Source organism: Apis mellifera, linkage group LG4 (assembly GCF_003254395.2).
Source record: "Apis mellifera strain DH4 linkage group LG4, Amel_HAv3.1, whole genome shotgun sequence".
NCBI classification, from domain to species: domain Eukaryota; kingdom Metazoa; phylum Arthropoda; class Insecta; order Hymenoptera; family Apidae; genus Apis; species Apis mellifera.
This window is the reverse complement of record NC_037641.1, coordinates 11,412,961-11,432,510: the sequence shown is the minus strand read 5'-3', so window position 1 is coordinate 11,432,510 and position 19,550 is coordinate 11,412,961. Positions and strand designations below refer to the sequence as shown.

The following is a 19,550-nucleotide window of genomic DNA, read 5'->3' as shown; positions in this document are numbered from 1 at the left end:
CGTAAAAGAGCGAAGGAACTCGGGATGGCGTCTGGGGGAAAGGTAACTAGCGAATAGTATCCACACATTTTTCTTTTTTTTTTTTTTTTACAATAACAACTATTTATTTATAGGTAATAATGCTGAATTACAATGAATACACTTTTTTTTTTTTTTTGCCTCGATACTAGATTGTATAAGTCCGATCGCGAAATCGTCATCGCTCGTCGTCATCACGTATTACACAGTAGTGCGGTGATACTGGTTTTTTTTTTTTCCCCACCCGACCCCCCGACCCACGAGTTTTTTTCCCCTGTACGCAACCCGCCCCGTATACCCACCCCGTTTCCTGCGTATATCGTTATTATTATTATTATTCTTATTTTTTTTTCTTGCTCTCTCTCTTTCTCTCTCTCTCTCGCTTCTCTCGCGAATGAATTCAACCCGATCTCGCCGATCGAGAATCGCCGATCGTCGAACCTTCTTTCGTTTTTCCTTTCTTTTTTTTTTCCGTCATCCTCGAGCAGCGAGACAACCACGTATTTCTCGTTCTCTCGACTCGCACGTGCGACAATGTTTTCTTTTCTTTTCTTTTCTTTTCTTTTCTTTTCTTTCCCTTCGAATCGAGTCCTCGAGCCGGCGATTCTCGACCGCGGGACAAAAATTTCGAACCCCGAATTTGTTCGTTCGTTCGTTCGTTCGTTTGTTCGTACGAATCGATCGATCGATCGATCGGTCGACCGATCTCTGGTAGCGGCGATGGCAAATACAGATGAGCTATCGGTGGTTAAATTCTCGTTTCACTACGTGTAGCATCGTCTTAACGGGCTTTAGCCGGTACGTACGATCTAGACACTATGATTATGTGAACTTTACAACACAAGAACCTTACGGGCAAAAGACTTTGTACATGGATCTTAAATACGGGGATCGGCCTCGGGGAAATATATTGGTCGCGGTTCGATTCTCGGGCGCCCCCTCCCCCCTCCCTCCCTCCCCCTTCTCCTTTCCCTCGGACCGCGCGTGTTTTCGTCCACGTCCCACCTAGGAAATATTTCGCCGAGCTGCGGCCGATCAACGCAAACGCGGGACACACGCAATATGCATTAGCCTTACTTGTCGACGGTAGTAACTAAGTTTATTTATATAAATAAGGTGTTACGATTCTTTTTTTTTTTTTTTTTTCTCAAAACGCATCCAAGAATTAATCGTTTTTTTTTCTTCTTCTTTCCATCGTCCTCCGCTTTCTCCCTCTCTCTCTCTCACTCATTCTCTCTCTCTCGCACGCGCACACTCGGTTTATCGCTCGATTCCTTCCATCGAGTCGAAGCGTATATTCTATCGTCCTAAATCGCTAATTCAGCTTCGCCCTCGCCCTTCGAATCGTCTTCTTCTCACGTTCTTTCTCTTCAAAAGTCTCTCTTTTTCTCTCTCTCGCTCTCTCTCTTTCTCTCATCATCATTCACGCAATCTTTCCCCCCCTCCCCTCTTTCTATATGGTACAGGATAAATCGAGTCGCGGCTCGTCGAATCCCGACTCTGGTGTATATAAACGGGTCTCTCTGTCTCTCTCTCGCTGTTTCGAACGAGGAAAGTTGAAATCGGTCGACGAGACCGCGTCGTCTCGAAAAACCGTGCGTTTTCTTCCACTTGCCGCTCCCTCTCCTCTCCAACTCGAGCCCCTCCCTCCCCGTCCCTCTCCCCCTCCCCCCTCCCCCGACGACCGTCGACGATCGAGCCTTCGAGCCTGGCACACCGCCCTCGGGTAAAATAATATTTTAATATTAATAATGATAATAATACTCGAAACCGAGAGGGTTTGCGCCCGATCGTCCGTACAGCTTAATCACGATTATCTAATTGAAGTCGGTCGATAATTAGGAGATAGGTACCTCTAGGAACGCATGCACGCGCGCACGCACTCTCAAGCAGTCTTTAGAAATATATTTCTTTTTTTTTTCTTTTTTTTCCTTTTTCGCCACGCCGATGAATAATAATAATCGTCGCATGAATCGTCGGTGAATCGCAAAGAATCAACTTTCGCGTTAGGAATATTATTACGCTTCGATGAGGGGGAGAAAAAAGAAAAAAAGAAAAAGAGAAAAAAGGAAAAAAGGAAAAAAAGAGGGAAGAAAAACGCGAAAGCGACGCGCGGATCTTTCGACTTTTTTTTTCTTTTTCTTTTTTCGTCCCTGGGTAAATCGATATACACATACACGCGGTATATAACGTGGTGTGGCATTCGTTTCCCGACGAACGGGAAGGTTTCTCACCATCGAACTGGGCCGGCGTGACGCCATTTCCTGGAACGAATACTCGGGGGAGGAAAAGAAAAGAAAAGAAAAGAACAAGAAAGAAAGAAAGAAAGAAAGAAAGAAAGGAATACACGCTTTACATCGCCTCGTGTTTTTTTCTCATTGATATGTGTCTCCATCTCGACCCCAAAGTCGACCGCCTCTCCGCTCGGTTGATCGAAATCGCGTCCATCGCGTGGCACCTCGATCGAGGCTTCTTCTCGAACGATCCATTCGTTCCTCTTCGAACTCGCGACATTTTCATTCTCGCGCGCGCACTTCTCCTTCTCCTCTTCTTCTTCTTCTTCCTCGTCGAGTTCTCGTAAACGTATATTCTATATTCTCAGAAACTACGTTCCCTTCACGGGGGACGTTTTCACGTTTGCCTCGATACTCGCTCGATATTCGACGAATCGTTAGACGTCGCGGCCGTTTCCTCCCACGAGGATCGCGCGACAATCACACGACGAAGAGTCTCTCCCTCTCCCCCTCTCTCCCTCTTCCCCCCCCCCCCCGCGAGCACGGACGATCGCGTGGATTTCGATCGATTTCGGCCGATTTTCCTCGACGGCCAGCGGGGGCGCACACTTTCCCCCCTCGCTGCGTTCCCATCCACCGATCGATCTCGATCTCACTCGTTTTGGCTGCTCGCTGGAACGCGCTCTGCCCCTCTTCTTCCTTCCTCCGCCCTCCTCTTCTAGGTTGCGCTCGTGAACAGAACCGAGTTCTTGTAATAACCCGTCCGTGATTCTGAAACAGTAAGCGGCGGTCAAGAGTTCGGGATTGTCTCCAACGGCGAGAGTTGAGAACGGAAGTGGAAGAGGATAGGTAGGGATAGATATAGGAATCGGAAGATCGTAGAAATCGATCTTGGAGGATCGCCGCGGTTTACGAAATTTGATTTCGCGGGTGAAGAAGCGATCGAGACCGATTCGCGAATAAGTGGGGAAGGCCGAGCGAATGATTCGATGATCGTTCGGGTGGAAGAGGCGCCGCTCACTAATTATCCTTCCCTCTTGAGACGTGGACGAACATTTGAGGGGGAGGGAGAGGGAAGGAGAGATGGAGAGAGAGAGAGAGAGAGGCCTATCGCGTTCGTGGATACGAGACCGGTCGACTCATCGGGGGCCCTTAGGGCGCCTTTGTGATCCGAGCCGCCACTCGACTTTTTATCCAACTGTCGCTTATGATTGAAAATCACCAGCGAGCTCCTTAATAGTCCACCGATCTCGATTTAACTCCGTTTCTTACTACTCTCCTCTCTCTCTCTCTTTCTCATATCTGAATAATACTTGCGAGCGAGAGGAATTTTCACTCTCTCGAAAAACGTGTCCCTGCCCTCGATAGTTGGTAGATGGAAATTTCTCGAAATCGTTGGCCAATTTCGTTGCCTAACCCAAGGGGAGGAGGGGACGGTTATATTGGACCGATGAAGAGCGGAGACTCTAAGGAAGCCAATTAAGGGGACCACTCGTTAAGCGGCTGGAGCAAGCCGCGGCGGATCTCGGTTTCGCGGGGAGAAAAACGATTATTTACGGAGCGGCGTTGGAGGGGGAGGAGAGGAGGAGCGGCGCAAGAAAAAGAGAGAAGGAGAAAGAGCGTCGAAATGGCGCGCCGCACCGGTTACGCCGTTTTTGCCTCCTCTCCTCTCCTCTCCTAACTTTGTGCAAGTTTGCGCGCGAGGCGATGCCAAGTTTCGAATCCTGCGGCGTGTGCCGTTGTCGTAAGAAACGCACCCTCCTCGATTCCCAATCTCCTCTCTCTCTCTCTCTCCTCCCCCTCCCCCTCGAGAGACTTTCTAATTAAAGATCCAAGGAAGTTTGGTTGGCCGTTCGCAAGAAATTGGCGGCCGATGATCACAAGATCACAAGATCGAGTTTTATTCACGCGGGTGGAAGGGTATTTGCTCAGAATCGGTCCGCGTAATTTTTACACCTCGACTCGATCCACGTCAAGTATTTGGCCGAGATGGACGAGCGGGGCGGCGACGAGGAGGTCGAGTCGGCGAACCCACCTTGAAGAGGAGACTTGACTTGGTCCCTCTCGGCCGCCTGGTGCTGCCGCGATTTTCTCTCCAGCTCGAGTTCTTGCACCAGCGATTCTGCGACAGGGAAAAAAAACAGAGAAAATTCGTTGGTTATCTTGTCGTCGTCGTGCGTGCGTGCGTGAATCGCGGGAATCGTGGGAATACGGGAATACGATGCTGCGTTCCTCGTCTCTCGGGAGGAGGCAGGAAGAAGAGGGGGAGGGGCGTGGATCGCGACGCCGATCTAGGCGTCGAAATTCATCGAGGCGTGAACGCGAACGATGAAACGGAGCGGTAATTAGTGGAAAAGCAGCGAGCGGCGGGGGGTTGGGGGCGAAGGGGGAAGGAGATGATGGGACGGGACAGGGATAACGGATGAAGGCAGGCGTGAAAGGGCCGCGGGTTTGCTCACTGAATTCCGCAAGGATTAGGGGTGAAAACTGGAAAATGTCCCTTTAATGATATCGCGCCGAATTAACCGCGGGCCGGGATCCTCGTTTCGGTCTACTTCGTTAAGCCCGCCGCGATTGTGGCCGAGCCGACCCACCCTTCCTCTCTCTCCCTCCCTCCCGCTCGCTCCTTTCTCCGAGAAAAGAAGAAGAGGAAGAAGAGAAAGGATAAGGTCCCTTTCTCGCGGAAAATTGAAAAACCGAGTTCATCGATCGAGGTTTTCATCGAGGAGGAACGTGAATTGGAAGAAGAACGGTCGAGGAGGATCTCGACGCGCCTCGAGCGAAAGATCGTCGTTGCTCGAAAGGATTAGCCGCGAGAGGAGAGAAAGAGAGACAGAGAGAGGGAGGGAGCGCGCGCGTATAATCGGGAAGCGTGAAATGGCGGCTCCTTGGGCAAACGAGCAATGGTAAAATCCAATTGCAAGGCCATTAAATCCGAGTTAACCGACTCGTAGGAGACGGAGAATTCGTAGCACGAGTCGCGGGGGCCGGAGACTTTGGGGCCGAGATTCCATTATGCTTTGCGCAACAATAGCTGAGGGCTGTTTCGTGGGTGTGAATTCGTGCGTTCGTCAGGGCCGTTATATTCCTGCGGAGCGAGAGGAGGGGGGGGAGAGGGGGGAGGGGGCTGTGTTTGCGTTTCACTGAGCCAAATTACCTCTGGCGCCCTTATCCGCGCGCGGGGTGTTTCTCGTCCCTTTGATATCCAAATGACAATTTAACTGCTCGAGATACGGCCTCCTCGCCTCTCCCTCTCCCCCTCCATTTCTTCACCCGCGATTGCCAACGGTTGTTGTACCGCGTCGCGTGTGCCGCCTCTCGTTCGACCGGAGATTTCTATCCCCGGCACGAGGGGGAGGAGGAGGGGGATAACTTCGTTGTTCGAGTCCAAGTTTTTCTTCGCCTCGAGGTGCCGAACGAGAGAAGCGGAGGGAAGGAGAGAAGCGGAGGAGAAGGAGGAGTGGAAGTGGATTTGGACCGTGATTCGATCGCGATCGAGGCAAACGTACGTCCCTTGGATATCAACCGACTAATAGTTTTGCTACTGTATTACACACCCTGACAAATCGCGGGAACAATGAAAACAATTTCAGCCCCTCTTTCTCGCCTCTAAACGATTCGCATTGTGCCCTCGTCCCGGCACCCGATTTTTTCGGCTGTCGAGCGGCGCGAAACGGGGGAGGGGAGGGGATCCCTCCCTGCCCGGTCGAGATCGGTGAAAGAAGAGTAGCCTCTCTTCGATACTGTGTGTATCCGGTATGACGGTGCGTTTATCCGCACGTAATTAACTCGGCGCACAATGCATCGCGAGAGAAGGCCAACTCGTCTTCTCCTCACAGGGAGAGGAGACGAAGAAAAGAAAACGAGAGAGGGAAGGCGGTTGGCGGCCGGCGGCATCTCGGGGAAAAAAAGAAAAGAGGCATATATATATATATATATATATCTCCTCTCCTTTTCTCGAAAAATCTCGATATCGTGCCGGTCGACGTGGCAACGTCATCGGAAACGTGCGGCAGCAGCAGCTTCGATCGATCGGTTTTTTTCTCTATCCCGGGAAGGAACGCTCGAAATTCCACGTGCACGCGCGTCCTTCGCCCTCCGTCCTTCCCTCCGCTCTCCCTCATATTCCCCGCCAATCGTATTTTTTAACGTCGATTGACACAACTTGACACGCCTCGCGCGAAAGAAAGAGAAACTTGGCTTAATCGCCTCGGCGCAAGGGGGTCGGTCCTCGTCGCAATCTCGAGCTAGGGAAGGACGAGCGAGCGTATCCGTACAGGCTGGTATACCCGAAGAGTGGCGAGTTAATACACCGGCGTGTAATAAGTAATTTCCAAGAGGGGGGAGGAGGAGGAGGAGAAGGGCATCGTGACCTCGCGCGGTGAAAAACAAACGTCGTAGCCGGTTCGACGATGTTCCCTCGCGGAGGGACCCATCCACGTGAGAGAGGGATCGTGTCCCGGCCGCGGTAATTGCGCCGATGCCTCTCCATTCCTCCTCCTCCTCCTCCTCCCCCTCTTCCTCCTCCTCCTCCTCCATTCCTCCGGAGGATCGGAGTCGAGGGTTGTTGGCAGCAGTCGAACGAGAAGAGGAAAAGAAAGAGCAGCGGCGGTGGTAGGAGCGGGAAAAGTGGGAGGAGGAGGAGGAAGGGAGAAGCGACGTTAGGCAGGAACTGAAAAGATGATGGCGCGCGGGGTGGAGGAGCGGCCACGGGGTTGATTTCGTGTAGCGCCGCGTTTTTAATGCTCTGATCTTTATGTAAAACGGAACACGGAGCGCGGGGGGAAGGGAGGGAGGAATGCAAGGATGCGGGGGCAGAGGAGGGGGGACGGGGAGGAGGGGGAGGGCAGGAGATAGAGGCGCTCGAGCGCCAAGCCAACCGTGAAATTGTATGAATCGAGGAGGTGCATGGAGAAACGCGGAGACACAAAAAGCGGCGATATACGAGAGAGAGAGAGAGAGAGGGAGAGAGAGCGAAAGAAAAAACGGGGAGAGGATAAAGGAGTGGATAAAGAGGAAACGATCTACTCGACTGCTCCGTTCGCCTCGATTTCCAATTGAAACGCCACTTCGTTCGTTCGAGCTTTTCGGACCGCCTCCTCTTCCCTCTCGTCCCCGACGAATTCATTCTCGTTTCTCGCTCGGCTAGGCGACAGAAACGACAGAAAAAAAATTTAATCCAAGCTCAGCGAGCGCCGCGTAAGAGGTCTCGTAATCGTAATCGCGGAAAGGAAGAGAGAAAGAGACAAAGAGAAGATATTCTTCTCGAGACAGGAACCTAACGCAAACTACCGGAGAGATAGAGATAGAGATAGAGATAGAAAGACAGAGAAAGAGAGAGAGAGAGAGAGTATATACATACGTGGAAGCGGCGCTTCGTTCTTCCCCTTGCTCCGATTCACCCTCCCGATTTCTCTAGTCTCCTGGCTTGTTCGCCGGAAAACCGCGTCGTGTCTTGTGGATATATTCGCGGCGAGGGACGCTTTCAAACCACCAGCCCCCCTCCCTCTCTCCGCTACCACATTTTCAGGCTTCCCGTGTCGACGCGTCAGCTTCCTTTCGCCTCTATATTGCTCGCGTACACGCGTCACGGTTTATCACTCTCGCGGGGTTATTGTCTTTCGTCTAATGGTAGACGCATGCGAGCCTGGCCCCTCTCTCGTGTACAGGTGCGTGCGTACACCGGAATCGAGTCGAGCAACGAGTTTGGGATCCGATATGTATACGTATATTTATATATATATATATATATATATATATATATATATATATATATATATACGTACGTATGTATATATAGAGGAGAATATTTCATCAGGAGGGAATCAGGCCGCGTGTCGCGCAATATTTCTTCTCGAACGCGTCTCGCGCCTACCTCCTCCAACCCTCCTCTCCGTGTTTGACAAGGAGGAACGAGATCCTCCGTCCAGATAACGCGGACGAATTTGTAATCTACAACCGGTCGACGTATGTACATTTTATTGCTCCCCGCTTCGCTTCGTTCCGGTTTTACGGTCGAGAGTTTCTACTCGGCCATTAATAGATTCTGCCCCGGCAGAAATGCTCGTGCACGCACATGCCTCTAACCGAGCCGTTTAATCGCTCGCTCTCTCGATTCCCACTCGCGTGAAAGAATGGTCCGTGTATAGATCGCGGTGGATAATCTCTCTCGTTTCGCGGGGTGGAATTGGGAGGGGGGAAGGTGGCGTGGAAATAATAAGGGTGGAAATGAACGACGGGAGGAAAGAAGAGGAACCCGAAGACGAGGAGGAAACGCGCTGGATAGGACAGGATAGATAGATAGTTACGGTTGCTGCGTAAAATTATCGCGTACAAGCGAATATTAAAGCGTGGCGGAGCGCGTAGTACTCGTTCGTTTGGTGGTTCGGATGCTGGATAGATGGACGCGAAGGAATCGTGGTTTGTGCATGTAACGCGTACATACTCGAGGGGGAGGAGGAGGAGGAGGAGAGTACAGAGGAGATATACAGAGGAGACAAAGCGAGAACGAGAGAGAGAGAGAGAGGGAGAAGTATAGAACGTCGGATGGAGGGTTTAAGGGAAACGAAGGAAGAAAGGAGAGGGAGGACAGGTAACGCCACCGAGAGCCACGGTGGCCGCCGGGGAAATTACGGCTCCTTCCTTACTTGCCAGAGATGTGCATAAACTCTGCATTACGTTCAGTGGCGCTCATGGCGCTCGTGGCTACCATCCTTGGATCGGATGCCTGCCGGGACAGATAAAATCGTTCCTCGTCTTATTAAACGCTGCCGCGATTCTCTCTTCGCTCTATTCCGGTTATCGACGATCGACTTTGTTCTCGCTCGCTCGTTCTCCCACCGTTTAAAGGGGGACGACGATCGAACGACGTCCGTTTCCCTCTAACGGATCTCACCGAGACGAACTGACGAGTCCGTTATCCCCCCCTCCATCATTCGTTATCCATTTCACGAAACGTGACTACGATTCCTTTTCAGGTATGCATAACAATTTTCGGCCGAGGTTTTCCACGGGGAGGATGAGAAGCGCTGTTCGTATAGAATGCATGACTCGAAGACGCGACGGCCCCGAAGTCCCTTCAGAGGCGTAGTAAGTACCCACCTCAGACGACGGCGTTACGCCGACCTATGCTCCTCTCCTTGTTACTCGCCCCCCTCCGCCCCATCTAAATCTCCGTTGTTTATTGCAAATGGATTCCGCATCATGATGCCCGGGTGGTTACGGGACCCTATTCAAATACCTCGTGTTTCCTCGTCGGAACCGACTCTGCCCCCCCTCTCCTCATCGTCCCTGACTCCGTCCACCCTCACCACGCGCGTACAGGGTTGTTATTGCCCCCGGCGTGATTGTTCCCTTTCCCTCTCTCTCTCTCTCTGTCCGTCTCTCTTCCGAGATCTTTCGAATAATTTACTTTGCGCGATATACAGACGCGACGCGGGGCCTCTTTGCCCTCGGCCTCCCTCTCCCCTTTCGCGATGCCTCTCCCCTCCTTCCTTCCTTTTTTTCCTTTTTCTCCCTCCCCCTCTCTTTACTCTCTTTCTTTTTGTTTGGGTAATCGAGGATCGAAGTCAGCCGGGCGGAAGATCAGAAAAATTGAGTGGATCCTAATACGGGAACGCGATTATCCGAATTAGCGGCTTGCCACCGGGTCCTCGCCCTCTTTTCATCGCGGTCGCGCCCCTCCCTTCCTCGAGGGAAGAAGAGGGGAGGAGGGGATCGCCCCGAGGCTCGTCGCAGCTTTTTCTTAAATTTCGCTCGATACCCATTGTTGCGAGCCAGCCCTTATTTCTCTCTCCTTCTCGGCGAGAGAAGGGACGAAAGGAAGGACGACTCGAACGTTATCTCGGTACGCGCGTAACTCCCCGTAACCGATCCCCCTCTCTCGACCGTGGAGAACCCGTGGTCGGATCGAGAGCGGTGGGATCGAGGATAGAGAAGAGGAAGATCGGCGTGTCCAACTGACCTTGGTAGTTCTGCCAGAAGGCGGACGCTTGGCTGCCGATCAGGTCCAACCCGTATCCCCATGCCGGTTTCTCGGGGGTGGAGGGTTGTTGGGAGGGGCGCGGCACCTGGGCCTCCCTGTACTGTTGGGCCTGTTGCTGCTGTTGAAGGGGTTGCTGGGACGACTGTTGCTGCGAAGGCTGTTGCTGCGACTGCGAGTGTACCGGACTGGCTTCCGGTGGCTCCGAACTCGTGCGTGCCTCCACCGTCACGTTTTCTAAACCAGATGGCGGTTCAAGGGAAACAAAAACGAATAAGATCAGAAAAAAAGAAGAAAACAGAGAACGCGCGCGGTTTTTCGATTTGATCGGCAAAGAGTGGAAGGGAGTGGATAGGAGGTGGAGGAAGGGAAGGGAGCGGGTAATGCGACGACCCCTCGGAGGAATCGCTTCGAATTCGCGTGCTCTCCGTTTCGTTCGAAATTAGTATCGCTACTTCCCTGCGTCTGACAGGGTTAATCAGCAGCGACGGGGAAGTAGCGGCACAAGTTGCGACGCGAATAGGATTCCTGGCTCGCCGCTCGTTCTCTATATCGGAATAAGATATTTCACTTAAAGGGTTTCAACCTCGCGCTCGAGTTTTGTTAGTGACAGGAGGGGGTGGAGTGGAGTGGGAGAGGGAACGCAGCACCGCGCTACCTCCTCCTTCTCCTCCTCCTCCTCTTGCCCTCGCGACTCGTGGTTCACTGCTCGAGGTGAGGAATCGGGAAAGAGAGGAGCGTCGAGAAGATTCGAGAGACCCAGCGTTTCGTTCGAAACGAAAACGGGGGAGGGAGGAGAGCGCAAAGATCTTTCCCCCTTCCGCCTCTTCGATAAGGGGATAAGTAAGGAATCGTATTCCGTCGGGTGTCAGCCTGTTTGCTCTCTGGCTCCCCGCCTCGTATTAATTAAATTATTCCCGAGATCACCCGCTAGCCCCCCTCCAAGGGGGGGCTCGGCCTCCGAAGAATCAACTCGAAAATCCTGGATGACGGAAGGGGGAGGGGGTGGGGAGATAGATAGATAGAGAGAGAGAAAGAGAGAGAGAACGAGAGATGGAAATTCTCTCCCGTTTCTTTCTCTCCTCCTCTCTTTCTCCGTTTCTCTTCTCGATATCTCGATAATCGCGGAGCAAGCACGTGCGCCAAGTCGCCTCCTTTCCCGCTCCATTTTCACTCGGAACCGATACTTACCGGTAATCGCTCTGACTTGCTCGGAGGAAGCCCCCGTTGCCTTCAACGCCTCCTCGAGCTGCGTGCGCCTCTTGATCTCCAGGTCCAGTTGCTCCTGCAGGCGTTTCCTCGCCCTTCGTTCTTTCTTTAGCCGTTTTTGGTACATCACTGGAATCAGAAATCACCGAGGTGAAGAAAGTGGGAGGAAGTGGTTGGCGCTGTTTCGAGCATTCGAAAGACGGGCGAAGGGGACGATTCGCCTCTTCGTCGGGGAAGGAGAGGAGGGGGGGACGGATGTCGCGTGCGCGTCTCCCCTCGGACGGACACCTGTCAAAACGACTTAACGACGGGGACCGAAGATGGTCGAGCGTTCCCCCAGGTGGTGGAACCCCTGCGCGGTCAAAGTCGAACGAAATTATCTTGGCGTATCATTGTACCGCGGGGGGTTTCACGGGCGGCCGTGCAGGGGGCCTCGGACCTCGAACACGCGTCTAAGCGGGGGTCTGATGGGTCCGTTTCGCTACCGTGCGCGGCCGTCCACCACGATCCGCCGAGATCGACGTCGGTCGATCGATCGATCGATCGGTCCACTTATCGATCGATCCATCTACGAATCGGTCGCCCGGTTAAACCGGTTCCCCCTTCTCCCCCCCTCTCTCTCTCCGTTTTGCGAACTGCAACCATTTTTTTATCTGCATTCGTTGATTACTTTATCTCAACGAGATGTAACGATCGAGTCGCAGCGTACCGCTTTTTAATAAGGTTTAACAGCCGTGCCTCGAATTATTCCTCCTCGATCGATTTCCTGTCCGTCCCTGCGTTATTCTCTTCGTCCATCGTTATCGAGTAAAATTCGTCGTAAAAATTATCGAGGCTTGGAGGATCCGCTCGAATTCGAAGAAATTGGTTCGCGACGAGACGCATTGGACATGGTCGGACGCAGGTTTTCGCAGACGGGCGGATCGTCGAGGCAGATCTCGGGTCGGCGCGTTTGAACCCGCCCCCTCCCCCTCCTTCTACCCGCTTTAATTATTTTCCATTATTGCGAACCGCCGCCGCGTCCGGCCATTGTGCCTTGGCCGGGATCACCCCCGCTCCCGCAACGCCGCTCTCGTGCCCGATCTCTCGCGATCGAGCCCCGTTGCGGGCATTGTTGTCCGAGCCTCGATCGTGCCGCGATTCGCCTCGTTTCGATTTGCTGCCTCGTTCCCTACGATCGATGGATTCGATTTCGCGGAACACGGCGGAAAACGATAACTGTACCCTTTCCTCCGCCACTGTGTTTAAGGGGGGAAGTCGGTAGTTAACGTCCAATTAGTCTCGTCACCGGCTTAACGAGTGCATCGTCATTTTTTTTTTTCACTCCGCCACGAGACTGCAAAACATTACGAAAAGTCGAGGAATCTCGATGCAAAGAATGACGGGCCGCTTCGAAACGCAAAGAAAGAAAGAACATCGACAAATGATAAGTTGGCCAGGTTTCGAGGGAGATGTTTTTCACACGATCGACAGGTGGACAGCGGTTGAGCGTCACTGATACCGTGATTGATTCCCGGCAGACAAGGCGCAGACAACCCCTTTGCCCCCTCTACGATCCAGCTATACCTGTCTTCCCTTTGTCTTTCACCGTCCTTCACTTTCTCGCTCTCGCCGACTTTCGTCGAGAATACGGTCTCCACCTCTCCTCTCCTTTTCCCTTTCTCGACACATACGTACGTACGTACTTCCATACATATGTACGTACATACATACATACATAGATACGTACGTACGTAAGTTGGACGCTCTCTCGCCGAGTCCTCGGATGCCGGTCTTCTCTGCCGGTTTGTCGAATAGGTGTGCAACGACGGGAGGGTAAGGAGAAAGCGCGAGGGTGCGGAGAGAAGGAGGAGGAGGAGGAGGAGGAGGAGGAGAAGGAGGCGGAGGAGGAGGGACGCGAAGCAAAGTACGGCGGTGGCGGGTGGGAAGAAGGGGGACAGACTTCTCTCTCCGGTGGTAGGAGCGGGGCTTGTGGGGTACGAGGGAGAAGCGGGGGGCGCAGCATTATGATGCAAAGATGGCGCGGCTGCGGCACCCTAGAATTAGCTCGAGCACTCGCCATTGGCCGCTCGGCAAACCACTCCTTCGGTAACAACCGACTGCATACGTTGCATACTAAGGATACACGCGAGCCTGCCGAAGAATCGCCCCGATCCGGGGCTGCTTCGCCACCGATTTCCACCTACGATCCCGAAACTTCTTCCTCCCCTCTCCCAATCCGCTCCTTTTCCGCTTCCTTTTCCGTTTCGAAGCCGATCGAGACGTCTCTTTCCCCTCGACTACTCGGAAAAAGGAATTCGTCTCCGTGTTTATATCGCTTCGCGGACAATAACGATCTCTCCTCTCCTTTATCCAATCTGTTTCAATCTCGATCTATGTAATCGTGCAATTTTTCAATGAAATCGAGGGAAGAGTATAGTAAACCTTGTTGTCTTGTTTTACAGCGCTCGAGAGAAAGAAAGCAGGAGCGAACGGAATCAGAGATCGTGGCGATATCGTTCGAGAAGAACCGTCGATCGCTTCGATCGCGGTCCAGATTCCAGGTCGAAGGGTATCGCGAATAGGAGAGTACCTTGGTCGATCGGATGACGCGTTCGAAAAGTGGAAGGGAAAAGAAGAGAGGTCTCTTTCTCTCTCGCTCTCTGGACACGTCATAACACATCAGCTACCGCTGTGCGCTGGATCAGAAATCGGTGTCCGCGCGGAGACTACCCACGTCGAAGGCTCGACGCCTACGACGTTCGAGATAGCGAACTGGATCCGGAACGATATCGATCCGGCCCCGCTCGGAATCCTTGGAGATCTGGTCGGGTTGGCTCGCGCGTTCGGGTTGTCGCTTCGGGCCTGTTTCGAAGTCGTCGCCTATCCGGCGGAATTAGCGGCCGGTCGCGTAAACAATCGGGGGAAACGCGACGGGGCAAATCCAATAGGGAAACCCGCAGAAACTAATATAGAGGCCGGTCGTCTTACCGAGGCTCGCGTTTAATACGCGTCCCTCCTTCCGCAAGCGAGAGAGAACAGTCCCTCCGGGAAATAGCAATATGATTTACATTTTGAGGTTATATTGACCATTCCCGCCACCTGGAGCACTCGCTCGCTCTCTCTTTCCTTCCTTCGTTCCTTCCTTCCTAGCCCGCGGCCTAGTCGATGACCGTCGGGATCGTGGTTGGGAAAAAATTAATAACACCGTCTCAAATTAATAACGCCTCGCCAAGTAGTTCGAGTTCACAGATTCCGTTTACGTTTCTCGATGCGACGTTCTATCACGACATCTTGAGATCGAATCGAGAGAGAGAGAGGGAGAAGGCGGTGGCTCGTTAACGATCCTCGAACGGCCCCAACGGTCGCGATCTAGAGTTTTAGAAAGGGGTATGGAGGAGGGGAAGGGGGGGAGGAGGGCGGGGAAGATTAGGAACGCGCGCACTTAATGCGTAATTACGATTCATGAAGGCGGATGAACTGTACGGCGTCTGGACAAGCGCGTAATCTTGAGGCCGAATACGAGTCCTCGAGGGGCCGGGGAACAGCCGTTAGCCGGCGTTTAAAGGGGTTCTTACGCACCTACTCGAGACGCGGGAGCACCACGGCCTCTCCTCCTCCTCCTCCTCCTCCTCCGGACGGACAGCATCTGTGCTCCACGATATCCATACAAAAGCCGTCTGGTGAATAATATTAAGCCACGCCGCGTACGATTATAGTCCGACGAGCGTCGATACCAGTTAGACCGTGTATCCTGTGCGAATGCTAATTTCGCCCGGGCTCCTCGAATGCCCGGCCGAGCCCGTCCGAAAGGACGGCCCTAATCGACGAAACCGCGAACCGAGCGCGCTCTTCCGCTTCTCTCCTTCGTCTCTTCTTCTCTCCTTCTCTCTTTCTTCCTCGCCCTCAATGGCGGGAAGGGATGGAGGTTTTTTTCGTTCGCCTTTTTTCCAACGATCGATCGATCCATCCATCCCTCGCGGACGGATTCTACCTTCCCTCTCGCCCTCCCCTCGCTCGCGCACGCACCCGAGGGGTCGCCCCTCGTTCAAATATCAATTTTGCGGCGACAACTTTTCGCCACCCTCCTTTTCTTCCACTCCGTGACCCATATGGAAATGGAGATCGGTCATCGGAATCCAGTTTGCCAGTTTGGGAAACATCCCCGACAGGGAGAGAGAGAGAGAAAGAGGGAGAGAGATAGGGGGAGGGAAGGGTCAACCGCGTTTCCCTTCCTTCTCCTACACTCCGTAAACGGGTAGGGTAGGGACGTCGTAAAGTCGAAAGCTTTTCGCTTTTACGTATTATTCTTTTATCCGATATCGGGATAGCCTGTATCCGGAGGCGAGATATACCGGGGGTGGAAATCCTCTTTGCGCGGTTGATACCTTTTTTTTTTCCAACGAAGAAATGGCTCGTTCGAAGAGGACGAATAAGAAGAGGAGGAGGAGGAAGAAGAAGAAGCGCGTCTGCTTCGTCTCGCCGCTCTCGTCTGTTTCCATAGGACAAACTAATTTATCCTATTAACATCCGTTGTGTACGTAAGCACGTCTCTCGCCAGATCTCTCTTTCTCTCTCTCTCTCTCTCTCTTCCGTTCATCGTTTTAGATCTGCGTTAAATGAGAGAAGAAGTTGGACGGTAACGCGAGAAACGAAACGCAGGCGGCGAAGAAGCGGAAGGGAGCGGGGGCGAAGGAGGAGAAAGCGAAGCGATCGAAGAAGCGGCCACCCCTCGCCACCCAGGTGTGGTCTCGCCAGTTTTGGGAAGCGTGTGCGAACAGCGGCGGTTGAATTACGTCAACCAATACGAAAATGTTTACTCCTCGAGGTGGGAGAGCGTGGGTCATTCGAAACCGGCCGATCTGGTTACTGGCTCGGTCCAGCGACGCGCGGAAACGTAATAGCGCGGAGGAAGGAACGTTTTGCTCTCGAAGCGAAGGCGTTTTGTTCCCCGAATCGAATCGAAGGAAGGAGGGGGGCAAGGAAAGGAAAGGAAAGAAAATGAAAAAAGGAAATGGAACGAGTCCGTTGCGTGCTCGTCCCTGACGAATCGATCGAGGCGTAAACGAGGAGAGAGGAAAAAAAAGAGAGGAGGATTCGATATTGGAGTTGGAGAAAAGAGAGGATACTCGCGTCTATTCCCGGATAATTGTTTTAAAGGTAGCAATCGGTTGCCGGATTACGACCGGCATACATTAATTTGGCCCGATTTATATAATATTATCGGGTAAGTATGATCGTTGATCGAGCGGGATGATAGGGGCACGCCGTGATAACGCATTTCGCGCGCACGCTCGTCCGTTAACGGCTCGTCGATCGACCTCGATGCCCGTTACGAGGATTGGTCAATTACTCGGCCGTTCCGAGTAAGCAGCAAACGAAGGAAGGAAGAAAGAAAGAAAGAAAGGAAGGAAAGGAAAAAGAGAAAAAAAAGAGGAAGGAATACGAGCTGACAAAAGTTTCTTCTCCGAATGGAATGGGACGCGAGGGGATCCGTATCTGGCGGTCGTTCCTTTATCGGCACCGTGCAGCGCCAGTTTTCGCAGGGGGCAGGTTCTATACGACGCGTGTTTTATTGCCCGAAAACCGACAGATATCAGGATTATGTGTTCCCATCCACGTCCCAGCTCGTCTCCGCCATCGAAAGCGATACGAAACCGGTAAACCGGAGGGAGGAAGAGGAAGGAGGAGGGGGAGAATCGTAGAGACATTCTCTTCTGCTCGAACGGACCTCGACCCGTGCCGGAATTCGCGACTCGTCTTTTCGCGTTTTGGAAGGCTAGCATTTCGAAACGAGGGAAATGGATTCGATCGGAAAATAAGCGAAGAGAAAAGAAAAGGAGAAAGAAAGAGAGAGAGAGAGAGAGAAAAAGAATAGGGGGACAGGTCGAATCGAAGGAATCGCGTTAAATATAATGGGAGCGAGCGTTGCGCCTTTGGCAAAGGCGGTGGTGGCGATGCAAAGTTCGAAAAAAACATTAGCTAGATGGTTATCGTGGTAATCGGCGGGGTCCGGGCCGATAAAATAAAACCGGGGAGACTTTCTAATGCCGGGTTATTTTTTTAAATGGCCCGCTCTCGATCTCGGGAGGCAGGGGTCTTCTCTCCCGTGCCTGCTTCACCTGTGTGCCCCCTCTCGGCCGGGGTGAAACTATCCCGACCTTTTTCGCGCGTAGAACGCCCGATTCGAACCGGGTAATTTCGATTCGCAGTCGCGTAAGAGCCACCCCTCCTCTTGTTGTCCGATATTATATTCCCCCTCCCTTCCTCCTCCCCCTAGAATCTCCTTTTTTATATCTCGCAGCGAAGGAACGAGCGCCATCTGCGCACAATCCGAATACGGCGTAAGAATTTCGTCAAATATTCACGAATTACGGCGAAGATGTTTTCTCCGTTAAAAGCGGGGCATTGTTCCATTTTTGTTTTTCTTTTTCTCTTGTTTTCTTTTCTTTTTCTTTCCCCTCTTTCGGCAGCCTGTGGCGCCCCGTACTCGAAGGGAGGAGGACCCCCCGCTGTTTTCTCGCCTCCCCTGTGTGTATCGATACACGCACGGGGGAAGAGGGGGGGGGGACGGGGCACGGCGCGTGACGTTTCATTTTTCCGCCGAAAGAAAAAAAAAGAAAGGAGAAAAACATGAGAAAACACGGGCGATCGGGAGGGTGTCGGGATCCCGCAGCGCTCCACGGCCAGAACTGTTTTAGTTTATCGCGTTTAATATCATCCCCAGGCGGCGCGAGGAAACCGGCGGGAGCATCCCCTGGGAAACGTGCGCCTGCTTAATGGTGATTTTTCGTCGTACGTGTCGACCGTTTTCACCTCGTGACCACGAGAAACGGAGAGAGGAATCTAAACGAAGATTACGCGAATGATTTCCTATTCTTTTCTTTTTTTTTTTTTTTAGGTTTTTCAATCTGAAAGATGGATAGACGGAAGGAAGAAGGGAGAAAAGAGAGAGAGAGAGAAGCTTCTCCAACTTAACGGCGGCGGAGGAGGAATGAGAAACAACTTGCTCCTTCCCTCCTCCCCTAACGGTGTACGAATTAAATTCTTAAAGTTCCCTCCCTCCCGTGCATGTCGCATTCCGCGAGTCCCCGAGACATCTAGAATCGAGTTTTACCTCTAGGCTGCTTCCGTGCACGACGTCGCGCTCTCTTCTCGGGGGAACCGATATTAATTCCCATAAATTTCCTTTCAAACGTGCGCGGATCCACCGCCCCTTCGCCACCCCCTCGCCCCCCCCTTTCGAAAGCAAAGGACTCTGTTTGCCTTTTAATCCGAGTATGCAAAGAACGTTATTCTTCCTTTCCGTCGACAAAACGGAGCGAGGAGGAGGAGGGAAAGGGGGCGGCAACGCGGCGCGGTCGAGGCAACAAGCGCTTACGAGATCTTGCAATATTTAACGACCCGATGAAAGCTGGCGAAATCCGAAAGGAACGCACGCATCGCGTTTTGCCTCTTCGTCTTCGAGAAGGGGGGTGGGGGAGGAAAAGAGAACTCGTTTGTCCCATCGAGCGAGGAAAAAAATGGCTTCTTCGCTCGCGAAACCTTAAATTTTCTCTTAAATTTTCTAAAAGAAGTAAAACGAGTATTTACCGGTAAAAACAGTCGGCGTAATTGCGAATGCGCGAAATGGAATATGGATCGAGATAGTATCTCTTTCCCTTTCGAGGCGAAATTGCATCGCAGCGAGGTATATAATACCTACGGATTTCGAAAAACACGATTTCCGTTTTTAAACCGCCGCGTTTAAATTTAATTATAATCGCGATCCATCCCATAAAAATTCGCGTTTCACGGAGAAACGGCGTCGATAGATCCTTCTACGAGATCGAACGTGCTTCGTTTTTTTTTCTTTTTCTTTTTCTGCCCTTCCCCCTCACCTTGGCTTGCGAAACCACGGGAGGGGGAGGTTGGTCTCCGAGAGATGTGAAGCGGCGATAGGAAGGAGGCACACGCGGAAAACGAGATCCATTCGGGTCGTTCTTTGACGGCGGCATCCCCGCAAAGGGAATGGAAAAAGGAGAAAAGCGGGGAACGGATTGAGAGGTTTGAGAGAAAAGAGAGGGCAAGGAACTGCAGAAGTACCGGAAGGGTTGGATGGATCGTTTCAATCGTAGACCGCAATGACC

At 52.5% G+C, this 19,550-nt stretch overlaps 1 protein-coding gene across 4 annotated transcripts in view; it reads right to left on the bottom strand.

The window, feature by feature from the left end:
- Window positions 1-2,827: 2,827 nt before the first annotated feature.
- The window catches only part of LOC411009 (dachshund homolog 2), a 134,682-nt gene continuing 117,959 nt past the window's right edge, over window positions 2,828-19,550 (bottom strand). For 3 of the 4 annotated variants that reach the window (XM_006567227.3, XM_006567228.3, XM_394482.7), the window contains 4 exons: window positions 11,425-11,571; window positions 10,216-10,470; window positions 4,288-4,374; window positions 2,828-3,023 (listed from right to left, as the gene is read on the bottom strand). In XM_006567227.3, the coding sequence (XP_006567290.1) occupies window positions 2,971-3,023; window positions 4,288-4,374; window positions 10,216-10,470; window positions 11,425-11,571 (542 nt within the window). In that variant the 3' untranslated portion in view covers window positions 2,828-2,970. The remainder of the gene's footprint in view (window positions 3,024-4,287; window positions 4,375-10,215; window positions 10,471-11,424; window positions 11,572-19,550) is intronic. The other variant, XM_006567229.3, reaches the window with a different exon arrangement.